General features: G+C 36.3%; 1 protein-coding gene across 7 annotated transcripts in view; it reads right to left on the bottom strand.

Moving 5' to 3' along the window:
- Positions 1 to 22,949, bottom strand: part of SMARCAD1 (SWI/SNF-related, matrix-associated actin-dependent regulator of chromatin, subfamily a, containing DEAD/H box 1) — a 76,504-nt gene that overhangs the window by 36,524 nt on the left and 17,031 nt on the right. For 4 of the 7 annotated variants that reach the window (XM_026509712.4, XM_026509711.4, XM_044388074.3 and 1 more), the window contains 4 exons: positions 16,731 to 16,902; positions 13,725 to 13,791; positions 8,378 to 8,481; positions 370 to 471 (listed from right to left, as the gene is read on the bottom strand). In XM_026509712.4, coding sequence (XP_026365497.1) covers positions 370 to 471; positions 8,378 to 8,481; positions 13,725 to 13,791; positions 16,731 to 16,902 — 445 coding nt within the window. The remainder of the gene's footprint in view (positions 1 to 369; positions 472 to 8,377; positions 8,482 to 13,724; positions 13,792 to 16,730; positions 16,903 to 22,949) is intronic. The other 3 variants (XM_048211810.2, XM_048211811.2, XM_057309599.1) reach the window with 1 other exon arrangement.

The following is a 22,949-nucleotide window of genomic DNA, read 5'->3' as shown; positions in this document are numbered from 1 at the left end:
TAAGTCAACCAGGCACCCCTAACGCTTTAAAATTCTTAACAAAAAATTTAAAGGACAAGATATGAAAAAAGCTGAAACAGTTGACTTGGCTTTCTACATAGTCACATTTCATATATAAGTCCAAATTGTTATGTTTATTATGATTATAGTTACTATGCCGATACAGTTAGCAATTAAGGTAAATAAACAACGTGAAGAATTAACAAGCAGTATAAAAGTATTTTATAATATTGATAAAGGAGTATATTTAATTAGGAAAACGCAAAACACACCCTAAGCTTTTCCAGTTTATCTCGAACACTATTTTGTTGTAAATATTTGTACCAAATATTTAGTACACAGATTAAATTTCTGTCTACAACCACCTACCTGTTTATCAAAATTGGGAAATTCCTTTTGCAATTTCAATACAATACTTTCTTGTTTTTCCCAATTATTACTAGATTCTGCAGACTCATTTGACTCTTCTCCCTAATGGAAAGAAAAAAGAACCATTTAAGGAGATATTCTACAATGTTAACAGTCTTAAGACAATTACATTTCTATGTGACTTGATTTGGAACTTACTGCATTAAGAAACCAAAAATGTTTCTTGTTTCTTGTGAAAACGGACAAATTTCTATCTTTAAGGATAAAAAATACGGCTACTTTATGATCACAAAAAAACCTAACTGCCTATGCGATAACCCCCACTTCATTCATAAAGCATTCAAAATGAGATAAATCTGCTAAAAGACCAGAATGTTCCTCAAATTACTCTAAATAATTCGGTATATTGAAGTATATTTGCTAATGGCAAATAAAAAAAATGATTCAAATATCTCATCTTTGCTCACAATTTTATACCTCTCTACAAATTTCAAATACTGAGAAAAAAAAGTTTACTTTTCATTTGGTACTGATTCACAGAATGGCTTGAGTATTAATTGTTCAGCCATAACATGAGAGTAACACGATGATAAACTTACGTGAAACCAAAACATTAATCTGGCAATAATTATAGTTACTCATACAATCTCTTTCTTCTTTGTCACTTAACTTGACTTAAAGAAACTGGTTAAAATTCCACATTTAAGGGGCACCTGGGTGGCTCAGTCAGTTAAGTGTCCGACTCTTGGTTTCAGCTCAGGTCACGATCCCAGGGTTGTGGGATCAAGCCTCACGACAGGCTCAGTGGGGAATCTGCTTGAAATTCTCTCTCTCCCTCTCAAAATAAATGAACAAATCTTTTAAAAAAAGATTCTTGGGTTCATGCATAAGAAAAATCTTGTATCTCAGTCAGTCAAAAAACATTTTTCTCTAATTCTGCTTAGAACTGTACCACATGCCATATAATCAAGATAAAGAAAAATATAGCCTCCTGTTTTCTCTTCTACCTCCTTTCTTATCCAACAACTAAATGTTATTTTTCTTTCCCCACACAAAATAGAAATACTAAATTGTAACTGATACCTCTGCTGCACAAAGGTATATGATGGAGTTCCACAAGACAGATGCAAATAGAATATTATGGAAGTCGGAAGTAGGAAGAAGAAAACTGCATGTGTTTTTAGAATAGTGAATGGCCCATTTGGGTTGAAGCACAGAGACTATGGGTAGGCTACAAGGCTGAAAAATCAGAGCTAATACTGCATTTGGCCTGGAGCGCGAAACTAAGGTCAGCCTTTATTAAGAAAGCAAAAGATTTTGAGCTGGGGAATAAAACACTAATATGTGGCGAAAGCATTTCAAAGCCCTCAGAAATTCATACTGCCATCCTCGCTTAATAGCTGAAGACACTGAAACTCCAGGAACAAACCTTTTAGAGGTCACAGATAAGTAATAACTATCTGAGGCAGGAACAGAAACTTAGGTGTCCAACCGTACATTGGTGTTTTTCTACTATGCAAATGTTTCCTAAACCTTAGTCATTCACAGAGCACACTCTCTGTTTTAAATATATCAAATGTCCATCAAAGAATGAATGGATAAACTAAGTATATACATAAAATGATATATTATTCAGCCTTAAAAAAAGAAGTACTGGGGCGCCTGGGTGCACAGTCGTTAAGCGTCTGCCTTCGGCTCAGGGCGTGATCCCAGCATTCTGGGATCGAGCCCCACATCAGGCTTCTCCACTAGGAGCCTGCTTCTTCCTCTCCCACACCCCCTGCTTGTGTTCCCTCTCTCGCTGGCTGTCTCTGTCAAATAAATAAAATCTTTAAAAAAAATAAAAATTAAAAAAATAAAAATAAAAAAAGAAGTACTGATACTTGCTACAATGTGGATGAACCTCCAAAAACATTATGCTAGGTGAAAGCTAGACACAAAACATAACATATTGTGTGCTTTTATTTACATGAAATATCCAGAATAGGTAAATCCATAAACAGAAAGCAGACTGGTGGCTGCCCGGGGCTGAGGGAATGAGAGAATGGAGAGAAATGACTTAAAATGGATGGCATGCTATTATGAGGTGATAAAAAGATTTTGGAACTAGATAGGGGTGGTAGACTGGCAATGAACTGTTCATTCTAAAATGGTTAATTTTATGCTATGTGAATTTTACCTTAATAAAAAAAGTTTGACATTTGGAAAGCAGTAAAATATCTTTTGCGAATCAAATATATGATAGCACAAATTAAACATTCAGAAGATGGTATACCTCTCATTTGATGTCTGCTCTCAGATTTAACACTTCTGCCAGCTCTGCTAATCCCTGGTGACTTAAAATACCTATGCAATCCAGTGGTTACACTAGAGCTTTAGAGAAGACAGGTGATACACAGTTTGGGCCTAAATCTGTTTCTCAGTGGTCAGTAGGGTTATAAATTAATCTGTGGTTATTTTTCCCATTCCAGAATGCAGAACTGGACCAGACATCTTTAGGACTGGCAGCAATCTCATATTAGCTCCTTGGCCTGTAGAGTAAGGGCCATTATTGTAGGAAAAAAAAACAAATCCAAGTTCCTAAAACTAAGGAGGGGGTAGAGGGGGAGCAAGGGGAAGAGAAGTACAAACAGCAGCAATACCATATTCCTGAAGGAAATGAGAGATGGCTATCCCCATCCCATCCCAATGTAATGGGGCTCCTTGGCCTATACTAAAGCTGGATGATGGGTTTTGGGGGATTATTTCAGGTTATCATAAATGAAGAGGTGATGACCCCAATTTTAACTACCATACCAGATGTGGTGTTTTTACTGGAGCAAATCAATAAAACTGTGCAGTTATCAATCTGTCGGATGCTTCGTCCCTCATTGCCCTCATCCCAATTAGAAAGGACAAGCCAAAGAAACTCGCTTTCATCTGGGCAGGGTCAGTGATAAATACACCTTCACTGTTTTTAGGGCCATGGTAACTCTCCTGCTCTTTCCTTATACAGTATTCTAGGACTGACAGTCCCACACAGTCCACAGAATTCACTTCAATCATCTACACTAAAGACATCACAATGACTGGACTTGGTAGGCAAGAAGTAGTAGGTACCTTAGTAAGATTCATGCATGCCAAAGAGTGGGAAATAACCCCCCTCAAATTCTGGGGACCACCACTTTCATGAATTTTATGGGTGATCCAATCTGGGGCATGCTGCAAATGCCATTCAAAAAAAAAAAAAGGAAAGAAAAAGGGTATATACTGTTTAACTCTATGGAAGAAGCACAACACTTGGTCGGCCTCCTTCAAATACTGGAGGCAAGGTATACTTCACTATGGTGTGTGCCGCTTAATCCGTTTACAAGCTAACTCTTAACACTGTCACAGTTATGAATGGGGCCCACATTAACAGAAAACTCTGTAGCAGGTCCACGATACAGTACAAGGTGCTCTGCCGCTTGGGCTTCATAACCAACAAGCAGATGCAATGTTCTCAAAGAATCTGTGGCTCATAAGGATGCTGTACGGTGTCTCTAGAAAGCCCTAATAGGAAGATCACAGCAGAGACCCATAAGCTTTTGAAGCGAGGTCAGATGTCCTTCTGCTGAAAACTACAGTCTGTTCTGCTACATGACATATGTGTTTCCAAAATTACTGCACTGTGCAAAATCATTAAAATAATAAACTACAGTGTTTAAGAAAAATCACGTTAGAGGCACAATATTCAAAAACTTCATCAGTGACACATTAAAAAAAAGAGAAAGGATCCTTAAAACAGGGTAGCACAATTTTACATACTTTAAATGGTTAAGAAATATATGTATACAATAAATATGAACTGAAGTCTGCTTGGGGGTGTTAGCCCTGGAAGGATTGTAGCTTCTGAGTTACTGTGAAGTGGTAAAAGGGTTATCTGAAAATGAACAAATATGTTAACACCAGCTATGGAATGCCATGATTCACTGTCCTTGTGTTATCTCTGCTATACTGGCTGAAAATATAAGAAATTATAAAATAAACAAATATATATTTCTGCTCCTTTACTAGCCCTTCCTTTTATTCTAATGCTATCCATATGTTTGTTTGGTTTTTTTAAACTTATTTATTTGGGGGAGAGAGAGCAAATACACGTGCAAGCCAGGGGAGGGGCAGAGGGAGAGGCAGAGATCTTAAGCAGAATGCACCAAGCGCTGAGCTCAGAGCCCAATGTAGGACTTGAACTCACAACCCTGAGATCATGACCTGAGCTGAAATCAAGAGTCGGATGCTTAACTGACTGAGCCACCCAGGCGCCCCCGTCTCTATGGTTCTAAATTCAACTGTATGCTATTCATGATTCTTACTACGTTCAGCATTAAAGCCATTATTTTCAAACCAGTACAACTGTTTTCAGTAACACTTAAAACACCTGCTAACTTGATGTGTTAAGCCTTTTAGTCTTCACCATCGTCATCACCTTCTGCATCCATATCCACATGGCCAGCAGCAGCAAATTACTGCAAGAGTTCTGTGGTCAGATGATCAGAGTGGGACCTGAGCTCTTCAGCATCTCCAGTTTCTACTTCCTCAAACCCAACCTGCTTTCCTAAATCAACAGCTTGTTCTAGGTTTTAAAAACTTCTCTAAAGAATCAAAATCTTTCAAAATCACAAATAAGTAAAGGAGAGTTTTCCACCACACATAATGCAAACACTCTTTTATCACTCCAGGCTTTTACAATGGTAGCAATGAACATTCTGATGTGCAATCTATTCCCAAATTCTATAACCACATCTGCATTCTTTCAGTAATAGCAATTAGCATCTTAAATGCTCACTTTAAACAGTAAGCCATAAATGCTATAATTACATTTTTATCACAGGGCTATCTCAGACAGGTGGTCTTCTGAGGCAAAAAGAAGAAAATGGGGTTGAGTTCAGTTTTTGTAAATAGGCAGGCTTGATGATTAAGAGTTTTTAAGGAAAGTTTTTTCATTTGTTTTTGTTTTTACAATAATTCTCTTGCAACAAACAAGAATTTAGTAAAAATATCAATGCAGATTTGGGCAATCCATCCATTTTTCCTATACCTGTAGTGAACTCTAAGGCTGACTTTATGTCTTTTAAAAGGCTCAGCTCAGTTTGGTGAGTAATAAACTACTACTGGTTTTAGCTCTAAGTCTCTACCTGGCACGAGTGCTGAACATCACAGTAACGCTATCTTTCAAAGCCCTAATTCCTGTTTTCTGTCTTTCAAATTTGAGACCGGGAAGGCAGGCATTCATAACAGATACCTGTTTCATCAAAACTGAGAGTTTAATTTGGTGTACAGTTGCTTCCTTTAGCTTACCTGTATATCACACCTGGAAAATTCTTTTGCAGCCTTCCCATCCGCACTCATCACTTGTGTGTGACAGTTGATGGCTTAGGAATTTGCAGCACTGTTTGAAACTACTGAAGCAACCACTAGTGGCACCAAAAGAAGCTACTTCTGCAGGATACAATTATTTCCTTACAAAGGCTTTGTATATAAAGATCCATACGGAAAAGGTTGTTCCTGACTTTTTCACTCTTTGATCTTTAATTCAAACACTCAACAATTTTCTTTTCTCCTATTTCTTTACGCCTATCCTTACCGACTTCCCAGCATTTCATGACAGTCCAGCAGTATTGTATTTGTGGCACTGTCTCTGATGCTCCACAATGTGGATTCCTTAATGCCTGTTGCTCAGGATATAGCACATATTCTCATTTCTTCCCAAATGTCTGTTTCAAGCTTTTCTTCAACACTTAAACTTTCCTTTTCTATGTACTGCCCGGTATTTTTGACCGAGAGTCCTTAGATATGTTTGGGATGCTGAATAGGTGCTTTTTTTCCAAATAGAAAAGTTCACCAATGTGAAAGAATAGCAAAATACCACCTCATGGGATAATAAACATGGTAAAATGAGGCAGCCAGTAGATGTCTGGGGTGCGTGCATTTTATGTATTCCTATGTGGCCCAGTGCAGCTGGGTACAGTGTTCTGTGTTCACCCAGAAATTCTCATGAACGAAACAGTACATAAGTAACACAAAATTTAGGTTACACTAAAATTGCTGTTTAACATTTTTTACTGCACTGGAACAAATTCACATTTTAAAAACCGAATGGACTGATCTCTTTTTGTGAAACAATTGTTGGCTTGATAGGGAGTCCTGATAGGAACAGAATGGTTGACCATGGGACATCAGATGACCATGAGACCTGAGCTGTTACATGATCTTACGATCTGATCTACCAAGCCTAAAACTGAGCATGAACGGCAGCAACCCATCATCAAAATGGCAGACTGAAACTGAACTTGAGCACGTTCAGGAGGCATAAGTAAGTTGCACGTACAGCAGTCCCAGATTCCCATTGTACCTACTTCTGCTTTACTGCTACCCCTCCTTCAACCAGTATCTATGGCACTTTTGGGAATTCTTTATAATCAAATAAAATGAGGGAAAACCTTGAACTTTTTTCAAAAGGTTTATATACTGTTAGAAGAAGCCCGAAGTGAAGTAAATAACTGCTATGATTTAACCTCATTTTAAAGAGTAGCCCTGTGCACAATGTTGGGCAATACATCTTATGTCCAATTTGTATAGAAAGAGATGGCTAGATGTATAGAGCTATGATATATTATGGACAGAAACCAAGAAGGAGAGTAAAAGATCAGAGACCAGAAGTTTGGGAAAGAGGAAACTAACATATCATATACAGATATACAGAAAACCTAATTCACATAGTACACTGTGACACCATAATGTTCCTGACCAGGGACCTACGAAAAGTGCATCAATGAATTCATGCCCAAGTTCAGTGATTTCACCATGTGCCTCAGTACTTAGAAGCAGCAGGCTTATAGAACAGTGGTACCACTTAGTGAAAATTCAGCAAATGATCTTATAGAGAACACCCAAGACTGATGTGTTATTCAACAGGATGTGCGAAGAAAGTAAATACTTTGAATCAGCAATCAGTATGACGCCATTTTCCCCACAGCCATTATATATAGATCTATATAATCTGGGACTAGTGTCTTACACTACAGCTGTTATACTACACCTGAAAAACCCACTCACAGAATTTTTACTTCCTATCAGTATTAGTTCTTCAGAAAAAATGTTTCTATGTAGGGACATTAACAACAGTCTCATTAAATTAGGGTTAGAGATTGCCCCCTGGCTACTTTGGGCTTCTTATACCATTAAATTATAGGTTAGGGGCGCCTGGGTGGCACAGCGGTTAGGCGTCTGCCTTCGGCTCAGGGCGTGATCCCGGCGTTGTGGGATCGAGCCCCACATCAGGCTCTTCCACTATGAGCCTGCTTCTTCCTCTCCCACTCCCCCTGCTTGTGTTTCCTCTCTCGCTGGCTGTCTCTATCTCTGTCGAATAAATAAATAAAATCTTTTTAAAAAAATAAATAAATAAATAAATAAATTATAGGTTAAAACAAAAAGTTACTACACTAGTTGGGGTAACTGATTTTGATTTTGATTACCAAGAAGAAATTGTGCTGTCTTGAATGCAGACAGGAAGACTATGTCTGGTTTCACTGGGAGGCCTCTCAGTAGTTCTACTCATAAAGTAGAAAGTTAATGGAAAACTATAGAGTAACCCAATAAAAGCATAACTGTAATTATTTTTAGATAAGCAGTTAAATATCAAAGATGTCATCTAGAAGAATTATAAATAGCTACCACTGAGGAGGAGGAAATGGTGCTGGTGGTGGTAACAGCTGTTTTTCCCAAGTGTTCAACTATATATTAAAAGTATATTTTCCCAAAGTTACTTCATCATGCCACTAGAATATCATTAATAATTGATTTTATAACTCAGAGATAAGCAATTAATACCAGATAAATTAAAAAGAAAGCAAGAAGTCGTAAAGGAAATGCAAACACATTCTGATTTGGTTGTGAAAAAGGACTGATTCACATAGGTCTAATATTCACAGATTCAAGATATTCTATGCCTAACAGCTGATTTTGATACTGCAATTCAAATGTAACTTACATGATCCAGTCTTTTCTTTTTTATAGACTGATCATCATTAAATTCATCTTCCTCATATGGCTCTGAAGAAGAAGATAATTTTCTTTTCCTGGGTCCACCACCTTCTAAAACAGAGAAGAACAATCAAAGTCTGCACAGTTATTATAAGAAGCATTAATGCAAAATAAAGGCAAAAATGTTATTACAATGAATACATGTGTAGACAGTTCTCTTGACATCAGGTCCAATGTTATTTCTTCTACATATCATGTGTACTCAAAAAATGTCAACTGAATTAAAGGAAAAATAGAGACTCTTATCAGTCTTTCAAAAGTAGAAATCACTGTAATAATGTTATTTGTAAACCATCATGTTATTTAACAATAACATAAATCACTAAACTGACGGGTAATTCTACAGAGCAATATTGAAAGGAAAGGATTCTCCCCAGTGACTGAGTGTTCAGCAGTGAAAAAAAAATGAGCCCTATCAAGTACAGTTCATTGAATACCATCACTGATACCAATAACTGTTTACTATGTACCAGGCTTTGCAAAGGGCTTTTATTAACCGTTGTTTCATTAATCTTTCACAATACACTTACAAAGTAGGTAACAGTCTTTCTCATTTAACAAATGAGGAGGAAGTGATATATAGACAGCTCAAGCGATTAATGCTCTTAACCTAAAACCAAGAGAGTGTAACACAGAAGCTGCTAACAGCGATAGAAAATTTACATATTCTGTCATAACTGAAAGAAAAGCTCAAACTACACGATCTTAAGAAGCTATATTACAGGGGCGCATGGCTGGCTCAGTAGGTAGAGCACATGACTCAGTCTCAGCGTTGTAAATTCAAGCCCCACACTAGGTGTAGAGACAACGTAAAAATAAAATCTTAAACAAAAAAAGGAAGCTATATTACATATTTGTACTTTGAATACATTTATCTATTTCTTACATACTTTTACTTTCAGAAAGCGAATTCCTCAGACATACTTCTGTGCTAATATGAAACCATCTGCTAAAGCTTACGAAAGTACAGTATTAAATCAGTACCCTAACTTTGCTGTTAGAAATGAAACTTGTAGAATTACAATATTCAAACTAAATATAAACATGACAGCTTTTAAGCTGAAAGCCTAAAAATTTTATAGTATAGTTGTAACAAAGTGAGCAAATGTTATTAACGTTTTGAAGTATAATTTCATGTAAGTGTGAATGGTTAAATTTTTATCTTCCAATTTATTTCATAAAGTAAATGTGCATTCTGCAGAAACCAACTAATTCCCATTATCCACTTTAAAAAGGGGTTATTACCCATCTATTTATTGGGGTAGGGTGAGCAGTGTTAGTAATAGTCTGAGTCTGAAAAAAACTTCAAACTAGATGATTTATGCCATGTCACCTAGACAGGTTTCTTTCCTAAAAGAACAAAAACTTTGTTTTGTCAATAAGGGATTCTTCAACCTTAATTATCTGTTTAAACATCTTTCCTTTTTGTTAATATTATGACACCAAATATTTACATGTATTTAAAGAAGCTACAGGCAAAAAATTTGAAAATGTGGGGGAGAAAATGCAAATCTAAAATTTTACTACGAAAAGGTTACATAACAGCACACAATGCTGCCTACATCTACATCTACTCTATTTATAATTAATTAAAAATTTGGATGTATCTGTGTTACACTGTGCTCACCTCAAGTGTAGCTACCGTTTGTCACCATACAATGCTATCACTGACTATATTCCCTGCGCTGTGTGGCAGTGCAGCGTAAGGCACAGTTGTTGTATCACTGTTGTACACCTGAAACTCATGAAACACTGCTATACTTTAATAAAAAATTTTTTTGCATATATCCAAAGAAAACAAACTAATATTTTCCACTGAATATCACTTCCAAATTGTGTTTCATAAATTCCCATCTTTTACTGGGAGCACCCATCATCAATTTCAGAAAAAAAAAAGTTAAAATTGTACCTCATACCCCAGATGAAAATGAATTTCATCTAAGTTCAGTATTTAACAATAAAAAATAAAACATAAAACTGTAAAAGGAAAATAGACAACACATATAGGCAGTTCAACAGGAAAAGAAAATGAAAAGATGCTAAACTTCATTAATAATTAAAAAACAGGTAAAATTTAAAAATACCAGTATTTTTATCCATTAAAAAAGAGTAGTAAATAGCCACTCTAAGCAGACCAAAGGCAACAAGGCACTTTTAAACATTATGCATTGTTATGCCCTTTCTGGAAGGCAATGTAAATAATACATCTCAGAATTTTAGATTTCTTTTAGTCCAACAATTCCTTCTCTAGGAATTTATTCGACAGAACTGATGGAAATGTGTGCTTAAGTATACATACAAGAATTCTGTCTAAATGCCCAGAATATTAAACAAATCAGAATATATGCATAAATCCCACTCTTATAAATAAGGTAGACTTCTAACAATAAGCATGGAAAGATGTCTCTAATAAATGAAAAGGTTACAAAGCAGAAATATAAAAGGATCACAATCACCTAAAAATGTTTTGCTTATTTTTCTACAAACATAGAGAAGTGGAAGAAATAGCTAGACCCCTGACAACACCGATAAATTCTTATTATTACATTTTAAAACAGGGTAAAAACTTTGTATATATATATATATATTATTTTTTGTTTTTGTAACCTAGTATCCCTAAACGAAAACTTTCAGAAAGCAGTGCATAAAAGGTATCCGTACTTTTTAATATGTGAAATATTATCTGTTAAGAGATTATAACTTGTGTTAAAACCAATATCCAACATCATGATGTATAGAATGGTCCAAAATATCTTACAGATATTTAAAAAGGCCTTTTTTGGGAAAACTATCCTAATATATCCAAAATAGTTTCCTGTCTTAATGATACTGTATATTGAAGGCTAGCTTATGTTGGTGAGGCCAAGCTGTCATTCTCTCCATCACCTCAGAAGTGTAAAGTACTAAAGATGAAGATGAAGATGACTGATACGACAGTCTAGTCCATTCCAAGATGAGGCATGGAAGCCTACTTTAAAAACAAGAAAACCCTGATTTCTTCTTTCCTTGTAACTTTCCACTTGAAAATATTTATTTTTTTTTTTATTATTACTATCATTAAATAGGCTCCATGCTGCGCATGGAGAATAATGCAGGGCTTGAACTCACAACCCTGAGACCAAGACCTGAGCTGAGATCAAGAGTCAGACCCTTAACGGACTGAGCTACCCAGGTGCCCTGAAAATATTTTTAAATAAGAAATAATATCAGTGTACAGTGTAAGAATGAGAAGAAGAAAAAAACTCAGATGAAGTTCAAATTTAATGAGGATTATGAACTCCATGAAGGCAAAGGTTTTGTCCATTTTGTTTCCTTATGTATCTTCGATGCCTAAAATAGCATGTGGCACCTAGTAGTAGATGCACAATAAGCATTTGTTAAAATAATGAGTAAGTTGAATGATACAAGTTGCTTAAGAGAAAAAGACTAGACACAATTATGGAATAAAGTTTTTTTCTACATAATTTGGAAAGATTATCAAATGCTGAGATATCACAAGAACAAGAAAGTATATGTAAAATTTCCCAAACCATTCTGCAACTCAGCAAATGTTCAAGGAGTCTACCATTTTTCAGAAACTTTTACAATAAGTGTTAGGGCTATGGTAATGAAGGAAATACAGTCAACCTTCTCCTATACCATTTTCTATCATCAGATGGCCCGTAAGAACAAACGACTGCTAACATAGTACTTCTTATGTGCCACACACTACAGGAAGAAATTTATATTAACTTTATCACTTTTTCACAACAAACTATGAGTTCAGTACTATTATAACACTACTTTGCTGCTAAGGAAACAGAGACATGGAAGAGTTAGGCAACACTGCCCAAGGTCACACAGCTAGTAAGTGGAAGAAAATGAAGAATCTTAACGTTCTATGTAGATAGCACCCACACAACACCATACTATTCCCTTGCTCAAACTGAAGAAAATGAAAGATTTAAAATACTGCATATGAATGAAACAATTTCATCTTCGGAATGCACTCCAATAGAATCTACTTAGTTCATGGTAAAAGTGAGGTAGATACTTGTTGAAGAGGGGTGACAGGCCCATGGGAACACACTATGCGATCTTCTATTTTGGCATATATATTTTAAAGTTTCAAAAAATTTTAAAAAGCTAAAAAATCCACTGAGGGAAATGGGCATTTATTACACAATACTGATGAAAAAACAAATTAGCACAACCTTTAAAAAAGTAACATGGAAGTACATATTAAACTTTCACATGTGTATATTCTTTGATTCAGCATCCCAGTTTGAAATTTAGTCTACAGAAATAATAACATAAAGATTTCCTTATAAGGGTATTTACTTTAGTACTATAATAACAAAATAATGGAAGTTAAATGCTAATTTGTAACAGAGAAATAGTTAATAAAGCAGTAATATGGGTAGTTATAGAGGAATGTTATGGGACCATATTTTAAAATTGGATAAATCTGATTGTTCTGACAAGTTATCCATGATAAATCATCAAGTGATTTTTTAAAAAAGGCAAACCAATACCATTAGTGCATTTCCTAATTAAAAGTGTGCGCGTGTGTTGTGTAATGGTAGGTACAAGCATAGGAAAAGCTGAAAATGATACAAAGCAAATTGAAGAGTGGTTAATGGAGTGTGGGTTTGCTTTCACTCCTTAAATACTTTTTTGGTAGTGGGATATTAGGTTATTTTTAGTTGTTTGGTATATATAAGTTAGGGGGAAAAAAAACCCAACACAGTATTTGCTTTTAAAAAAAAAAAAATTGGAGGTGCTTTTATACTGCAAGCTCCTTCAAATGCATTTATTTTTGTATCCCAAGCCTGGAACATAGCATAAATATTTACTAAATGAAGGAATGCTGATTACCAGCTAGGACTTTCCACAAGACATTATGTTCCTACTGACTCAGATTTGTAGACCTGTAAATAAAACCACAATGCAATTAGAAAGGACACTTAAGAAAGAAAATATACCTTCCAAAACTTCACTGTTATGAGATTTGATCTGTAGAAAACAAGCAAAATTACCAATGAAAACCTGCCCCCTCCCTAGGGGAAAAAAAAAAAAAATCAGCCTAAAAAATTTGGTTCCCAAATAGCTGTATGACCTCAGGTAAGTCACTTAACCTTCTTCAGCTTCAGTTTCTTCATTTAAAAAAAACTGAAGCTATTAATAACTCATAAGGTTCCTGTAAGAATTCATGAAGGTGCTTGGAAAATTGCAGAGCAACTATTAAAAATGTGAAGATATTTATTATTATAAAACTAATAAATCGATATGGCTAGAAACGAAGTGAGGCCTACCTGCATCACCAAACATCAGCAAGGCGGCAGCAATTGCTCCATCCATAGTGCTTGTTGATTCAATCAACTAACAGAACGAGAAAAGACTGTTTTAAAAATAACACTTTAAGAATTAACTCACATAAGTCTGTACAATGTAAGCACATCTTAAAATGTTACTGAACTTATTCGTCATCCCTATGTAGTGAATATATACAGCATATTCAAAGTTTTATTTTAATTTTTAATTGCAAAGTTCTACATTAAAACCTTAAAAACTCCCTACTTATTATGTGTTTATGTGTCCACGCAGTGAGAGTGAGAGAGAGAGAGAGAGAGAGAGAATGGAGAGAGAAGGAGGAGGGACACTAGTTGACATTTGAATTATTCCTTCTTTATTTATGAAAAAATGAACCACAATTCTGTGATCATTTTTTTAAATCTAATACTTCTTAAGATGAGTGGGACGAAAGGTTCTTTTTTGATTTTTCCTCTATTTCTGAATTGCCTGAATTTATTCAAGAACATACTGATATACTATTTATATAATTAATAACCTCAATATATAATTTTTTGTACTGATCTATAACATTCTGCATTTCAAAAGAAACTGAACATCCTATATTTTTCCCTTGCTACAGTTAAGAGTGCTCTCTTCTACTAGTTTTCCTAATCTTGGATCCTTTAATATCCTGTAAGCCTCTCTTCATTTTCAAAACAGTCAAAGCATATTCTATTAAGTCTAGGACTAAACTGTATGTTACAGCTTCTTGAAATCTTATATGGGTGTAAGAGCCTTTGCAGAGTACTTCAAGAGTGCTCTGCTTCGCAGTGATACACTAAATTCCCTAAATTTTCAAATAGTGATTAATGAAATATGCATACAAATTCTGTGTATCAATCTTATTTTCCCACTGTAATTATAAAATTAGAGATAAATATTCTTACAGAAGAAAAGTACTCTTAACTACGTGAACAATTAGCAATCAGGCTAAAGTATTTTTAAACAGAGATTTGTTCCTCTGAATATTTAATACTCCATCATGTTTATTCTGTTGGAAGCTATTTCCAACACTATAAGCAGCCCCTGTAGTTACTAGTCGCTACATTTATTGTCTTCTTATTCTAGAAAAAAATCACATCCAGAGGAAAATAACACTCCTGGCAGGGTGCAAACTCAAGATACCACTAAAGTTTCATTTAGCTAACAGTAAGAAGGTATCAAATTTATTTTTGGGGAAAAAAAGATTCATGCTAAAGATAACGGAGAATAGTAGTAATTTATTCTACACAGTTTAAAACTAGCAGGTCCAGCACCACTTTCAGTTCAGACACATTGTTTAGCCTGCATAGTACTTCCTTCTTTAAATTAGTTACCATAGGGGCAGCCTGGGTGGCTCAGTTGGCTAAGCGGCTGCCTTCAGCTCAGGTCATGATCCCAGGGTCCTGGGATTGAGCCCTGTGTCCAGCTCCCTCCTCAGCGGGGTGTCTGCTTCTCCCTCAGCCCCTCCCCCCTCTCATGTTCTCTCTCAAATTAATAAAATCTTAAAAAAAAAAAGTTACCATAAAAAGTTAATGAAGTACTGATACAACATGGATGAACCTGACACCCTTTTGCTAAGTGAATGAAGCCAGTTCACAAGTCAGATCATAAAAGATCACATATAATCCCATTTATATAAAATGTCAAGAATAGACAAATCTATAAAGACAGAGACTAGTGGCTGCCTAAAGAAAGAGGAGGGAAATGCAGAATGACTGTTAATGAATACAGAGTTTCTTTTTGGGGACACCTGGGAAACTCAGTTGGTCAAGCATCTGCCTTTGGCTCAGGTCATGATCCTGGAGTCCTGGAATCCAGTCCCACATAGGGCTCCTTGCCAGGCAGGGAGCCTTGCTTCTCCCTCTGCCTGCCCCTCCCCCTGCTCATGGACACACTCTCTCTCGGACAGATAAAATCTTGTTTAAAAAGTTTCTCTTTGGAAAGATTAAAATGTTCTAAAATTAAAGTATGGTGATAACTGCACAATTTTGTAAATATATTAAAAACCACTAAATTAAACACTTCAAGTAGGTAAGGAAGCTATTAAATTGATCAACAGTAAATAACAGCCTTTTCACTTTATTTGGAAACTCTGAAACCTAATAAAAATGGGCCACCATTAATATCACATGGCCATATCCTGCCGGCACTAGACAGCAGGTACCCATTTCAGAAAGAGCATATGCTCTACGATATACCAGTGCCCACCACTTCAAAGTTACCTGCCTACCCCATACAGATATGGTACCTCCTAAGGTTCAGACTGGAGATGGTGGTGGTCATGACAGATACAAATGTGAAAAACATAAACCTGCAATTAAATGATCCTCCTAGGGTCATTCAACTAAGTGATAGAGCTAGAAATAACCTATTTATTTGATGAAGATAATTAGTAATCTTCAGAGATTTATTCTCTACCTGAAATTTAATTGAATGGTGAATTTTTATGTGCTCTTATAAAGATACCTACTACAGTCCAAATACTGCCACTGATTTTGTTGTATATAATTCAATCAATGTTTCTCAGCAAGAGTGCTATTCACAGGATAATTCTTTTGTTCTGCAGGACCACCCTCAGTACTGCAGGGCGTTTAGTGTCCCTGGTCCCCTGGTATTAACTATCAATAGCAACCCTTTGTCATTATAAAGACCCCCCCACCAAAAAAAAGCCTCCTGACATTTCTGAGTTTCTAGTGGGAGACCGGGAGTCCCTACTTCAGAACTAAGCACAAAAAAAATTTCACAAGCTATGTGAGCTATTAAGGGAAATATTATATATTATTATATTATTTATAGGTGAATAACCTTACCTATTTAAAAAGTTAAGACTCCCAAAAAGTAAATCTCTGGCATTTACTTTTACTACATAAAATAAAAGTTAATTACCTCACATAAGACTTCTTTAAAAAAATGACTATCCACTAAATACAGTACTAAAAACATCATTACAGCTACAATAACCAATTACTATAAAAGGGTATAACCTTAAGTAAATCATTGTCACTTCTTTGTGGGAAAAGTTCCTTCAAGGTCTGAAGTTTAGCGTCTTTAAGGTCTTCCAATTCCGAAAGGTCTTCCAATTCTGAAATATCATCAGTATTTCTACCTGCCATGGTAGGAAGGCCCTGGGACTCTTCATCTTCAGATGGCTCAGAACTAAAAATATTTTCAGAGGAAAAAAACAGTATTTTGATGTATTACTGTTATTTTATTAGAATCATATATATATGTAATACAGCAATTCTTTTCAATAAGAATGTAATCTTTGTCAAAGATTTAAAAACTTTTTTCATTTCAGTATGGTTATATATATAAATCTACATTCCCAGAGTCAGCATACTTTAAAAATATCTCATATTACCTGGGGTGGGATGGAAAAGAACAATAAAACACCTGGCATTTATTTTAAGATACACACATGTATTGCATGCCCACTTTATCTTTCCTTTTTTACCTGTACTCTACTCTGTGTATCAGATGAACCTTGTCAGGTTGCTCTTGAGAAACTATAAAGCCTACATTACTACAAAGATAAAAGCATTTTCATGGCCTACCTAGCTGATCAGAATCTAAGTGTTAAAATCCTAATGGTCCCACTGAGTACCAGAATCTCTGCCAAGAAGGAAACATTTCTTCAGCAGACAAGGAGCATTTATTCCGTGTGAGGTGTTACTCTACAACTAACGTTAATCTCATTCCACCTCAAGTTATATGTTAATCCTATAAAAGACATTTGGAGCCAAATTTTAATAATCTATCTCCCAAACAAACAAAAATCTCATTTGGAAATTTTGGTTTTCTACCATGGTAGCCATTCTGGAGATCAGAAAATAGAAGTAGAACAAATGGACAGAAGTTAGAAGGATCAGAGAAAGCAAGCTGGGAATTTAGTTAAGTATGTTCCTAGTGTCAGAGAATGCAGACTTTGCTATACAGCTCATCTATTTTGGGAAACATATACAGAATCTGTATCGTAGTAACTTCACTGTATCTATTCATCTTAGTTCAGCTGTACTGGTTAGGACACTAGTTTTACCTGAGCATCCCCCAAAATATTTAAAAGCAGACAGATCCCCAAGGACCAGGAATATGTATTTTAACAGACTTCTAGGTTGACTTCTTGAACCCGGCTTTTGAGAAAATGCTCCAAAGTAACAAGGTAAAATAAATCACTTCCTTTCCAGAAGGAATGTCCTTCAGTATCTGAATGCGATTACGAGCATCTCCCTTTCCATTATACCCAGACCTCTCATTCTTCATGTCCTCAACTCTTAATGCTCATTCTGCCTCACTCTGGTCACATTCCCAATTTTGCCACCTAGTTCACGGAGAAAATGAAAGCATTCAGGTCGGAATCTTCTCACAATTTCTGCCCTAGAAAACCACTTTCAAAGGTTCTTACTCTGCTAGCCATCACCTTAACCTAATGATCAGATTCACAATCTGGTGGGATGAACTGGTGTGCCTCCTGCTGTACTAAATATTTATACTAACTACCAATCTTACCATGCCTTGGATTAACTGTTCAGCTTGCAGGAAATACATGTGAGAGAGGAATAAATTCAATACCATCATGAGGAAACAATCAGAAAAAACTATTTTCTCAAAGAAAAGATTCTACTTCTTCAGTAAGTTAAAATCCTTAAAAAAGAGGAGGGGAGAGGACCCTTTAAGATCGAAAGAAAGTCAGGAGTTTTAACAGGTGAATACAGTGGATGCTTCTTGTTTGGATCCTGGTTTGAAAAAGCTGGTATAAAACACATGAATGTAGGGACATGTAGGTGGCTTAGCTGGCTAAACAACCAACTCTTGGTTTCAGCTCAGGTCATAATCTCAGGGTCGTGGGATCAAGCCCCCAGTCAGGCTCCGCACTCGGGGCCAAGTCTGCTTGTCCCTTTCCCTCTGCTCCTCCCCCAACTTGTGCTCGTTCTCTCCCAAATAAATAAAAACTTAATTTAAAAAAACACAAGAATATAAAATGGGAATTAGATGATATTAGAGAACTGATCACTGATTGGCATTGGGTTTTGGGGAGGAGAAAGACATATCACCAAGTATTAGGGGTAGAAATGTTGGAATGTCCATAATTTACTTTAAAATACTCCAGGCCATCCAAGACCTATAAAGAATTTCTCAAACTCAATACACGAGAAACAAATAATCAAATCAAAAAATGAGCAGAATATATGAACAGACACTTTTCCAATGAAGACATACAAACGGCTAACAGACACATGAAAAATTGTTCAAAATCATTAGCCATCAGGGAAATTCAAATCAAAACCACATTGAGATACCACCTTACACCAGTTAGAATGGCAAAAATGGACAAGGCAAGAAACAACAAATGTTGGAGAGGATGTGGAGAAAGGGGAACCCTCTTACACTGTTGGTGGGAATGCAAATTGGTACAGCCACTTTGGAAAACAGTGTGGAGGTCCCTCAAAAAGTTAAAAATAGAGCTACCCTATGACCCAGCAATTGCACTACTGGGTAATTACCCCTAAGATACAGATGTAGTGAAGAGAAAGGCCATATGCACCCCAATGTTCATAGCAGCATTGTCCACAACAGCTAAACTGTGGAAGGAGCCGAGATGCCCTTCAACAGATGAATGGATATAGAAGATGTGGTCCATATATACAATGGAATATTACTAAGCCATCAGAAAGAACGATTATCCAATATTTGCGGCAATATGGATGGGAATGGAGGAGATTATGCCAAGTGAAATAAGTCAAGCAGAGAAAGACAATTATCATATAGTTTCAGTCATTTGTGGAACACAAGGAATAGCAGGGAGATCGGTAGGAGAAGGAAGGGAAGAATGAAGGGGGGGTAAACAGAAGGGGGAATGAACCACGACAGACTATGGACTCTGGGAAACAAACTGAGGGTTTCAGAGGGGAGGGGGTTGGGGGGATGGGCTAGCCTGGTGATGGGTATTAAGGAGGGCATATATTGCATGGAGCACTGGGTGTTATATGCAAACAACGAATCATGGAACGCTACATCAAAAACTAATGATGTACTATATGGTGACTAACATAACATAATAAAAAATGTAAAAAGAAAAAATAAAATAAAATACTCCAGGCCAATAATAATAATAGATGAAACAATGAAGCAAACATTATTTCATTAACAATATTAACAAATGTTAAGTCTAGGTGGTAGGTACATGAATGTTCATTGTCTATTATTTTATTTTATGCCTGAAAATTTAAAAATAAAAGAAAAAAATCTACAAAAACAAGAGCTGACTACTTTGTGTTCTTTTATCTGGTCTCAGATAAAGTTCTTCCCTTCTACTGAAGGTAAAGTCCCCTCTCAGTGCTAAGGGATTCCAGCCCTTTCTAGTTCCTACAGGACCCTGCTTCAACCATCTACTATCTTCTCTTCCCAGTCTCCTCTCTCTCCCTGAGCTCTTCCTCCCAAGCCTACAATGAGCTCAAGACAAGACGCATTAACTAACTAATTCCATGTGCCAGGAACTCTAGGAACTGTGGACACAAGCATGGAAATAAGCAAATTCTCCTCTCCTTAACGAATTTTATAAGACCGATTATCTACTTGCTCATTTCCTGTATAGTTCTCCTCTCAATGTTTTATTACCTTTTGCCCAACCGATTTCAATGAAATTGTTTTTACCAAGGCAATAATATCCTCGAAAATGTCAAATGTAATAAAAACCTTTCACTGGTTATCTACTCCTCTGTAGTCCCATACGCTGCTGACAAATCTCTGAAAATCTGGCCCTACACCCACCCTCACGCCATGGGTTTTACAACATTAGTATTTCTGATTTTCCTTTACCTCTTCACCTGTCCTTAATCTCCAAAGAAGGCTTTCCTCCTTTTGTTCACATTTGTGAATTGCTGGTGTTTCCTAGGATTCTATCTTTTCAGCTCCTTCTCGTCTACTAATAATTCTTAGGAGATTTCATCAACTGCCAGTTTCTATTATCAACACCAGCGCTTATCAAAAGGGGGGTGATTTTACCCCAAGAGAACACGTGGCAATGCCTGGAGACATTTTTGCTTGTTTTGACTAGGGAGGTGCTACTAGCATGTAGTGAGTAGAGATCACAGATTCTGCAAGACATCCTGCAATGCACAGGAAAGAAGCCCCCCAAAGAATTGTCTGGCCCAAACTGTCAACGTTAAGGTTAAGAAATGATAACCAAGGGGCGCCTGGGTGGCACAGCGGTTAAGTGTCTGCCTTCGGCTCAGGGCGTGATCCCGGCATTCCGGGATCAAGCCCCACATCAGGCTCCTCCGCTATGAGCCTGCTTCTTCCTCTCCCACTCCCCCTGCTTGTGTTCCCTCTCTCGCTGGCTGTTTCTATCTCTGTCGAATAAATAAATAAAATCTTTAAAAAAAAAAAAAAAGAAATGATAACCAAAATAGCCCATTCATGGGTACTGATTATAACTATGGAACATTCACACAGTGCAGTACTATGGAGTATGAAAAAGAATATAGGTTTCTATAAACGGACACGACTTCTAGGATCTATACCTAAGTGAATAAAACAAGTATCAAAAGAGTATGTATGTATGCATGCATTCATGTAGTGTGCTATCTTTTGTGTAAGAAACAAGAACAAAGAGGGGCGCCTGGGTGGCTCAGTTGGTTAAGTGTCCAACTCTCCCAACTCTTGATTTTGGCTCAGGTCAGGATTTCAGGGTCGTGAGATTGAGCCCCTAGTAGGGCTCTACACTGAGCATGGAGCCTGCTTAAGATTCTCTTTCTCTACCTCTGTCTCTCCTCCACCCCACATGGAGGTGCACTCTTTCTCTCTCTTTAAAAAAAAAAGGAAGGAAGGCAGGAAGAAAGGAAAAGGAAAAGGAAAGGGAAGGAAGGAAGAAAGAAAAGAAAAAAGAAAAAAGATACATGAAAGAAAAAGTATGATGAAAAACTAAACTGGTTAGTTCTGAGGTGGGATGACAGTGGGTATTACAAGAAAAACGGAGAGACGTAATACTTTTCTAAGCACATTCCATGTAGAGTTTTGATTTCTGAAATCTTAATATTTTAAATATTCAAAAATAAAATTTAAAAGAGGGATAAAGAAAAAACCTTAAAAGGAATACAAACAGAAATTAATGAACTGAACTATATTTTAAATGAATAACAGAGAAAACGTTAGATAATCCCAATACTTTGACCATATACCTTCGATCTAAAGACAAAACCTATAAACAAATTTTGAACTCTACTTAGTAGGCTTAATGGTCAAGTGGTATGATCACAGCAAATCTGAAACTATTTTATGTATACTGGATGAGTGCGCAAGTTAAGAAATAAACTGACAAGCAAGAAGCCAGAGTTCTCAATGTCAGAAAAGGAAATATAGAAGGAGAGCCAAGGAAAAGCCTTGTAGTGGTAGATTAGAATTAAAGGTTATCATTAAAAACTTGTGATTTAAAAACACACACACAAAAAGCAACACACACACATTCCCCTCATATTTCCTAGCCCGTATAGCTGAAAAGGACAATGATATAACCCTTGCCTTGCCCAATAGCAAAGAAAGAACACTCCTAGTCCCCAGATTTCCAAATACCATTCTCTATTAAGAGGAACCAGTGCCAAAAAAAAAAAAAAAAGTAAAAAGTAAAAAAATATAAAAGGAACCAGTGTTTTTTGGAGAAATGGCTAATTCTAAATTCAGGCCTAGGGTAGGGACAGTATAAGTTTGGACCATCTTTTGCCAGAGGGAAAGGCTCATAAAATGATAGGAACCTTTCAAAATCAGAGCCTGCCTAAAAAGGCCCTCAACTGCCACAAGTTAGCAATTTGAGCACCAAAATGAATAATGACAGTAAATGAATTACAACCCGCTAAACAAATAAGTATCTATGATTCCATTTTGATATTTACTTACACTATATAAATACCATATAAATAAATGGGGAGAAAATAGAAAACCCTTTTTTATATTAGCATACCAAATAATTAAAGTATAAGATCTGAAATGTTAATTAGAATACCACAAATTCACAACCCTCATTTAAGTACCTGATTCAGGTAAGAATCATCAACAGATACTAAAACTACTGAGTGAAAGTCTGCTAAGGAGTAAGATCATTACCTGATTTCCCCTTTGTAGCATTAATCACTACAAAGGGGAAAACAGTAACTCTATAGGGAGAACGCTGGCAGGTTTCTTAGTGATCCAGATCACTTCACCAATAAAGA

This window comes from Ursus arctos, unplaced genomic scaffold (genome assembly GCF_023065955.2).
Source record: "Ursus arctos isolate Adak ecotype North America unplaced genomic scaffold, UrsArc2.0 scaffold_9, whole genome shotgun sequence".
Lineage (NCBI taxonomy): Eukaryota > Metazoa > Chordata > Mammalia > Carnivora > Ursidae > Ursus > Ursus arctos.
This window is presented reverse-complemented; position numbering and strand designations above follow the sequence as displayed.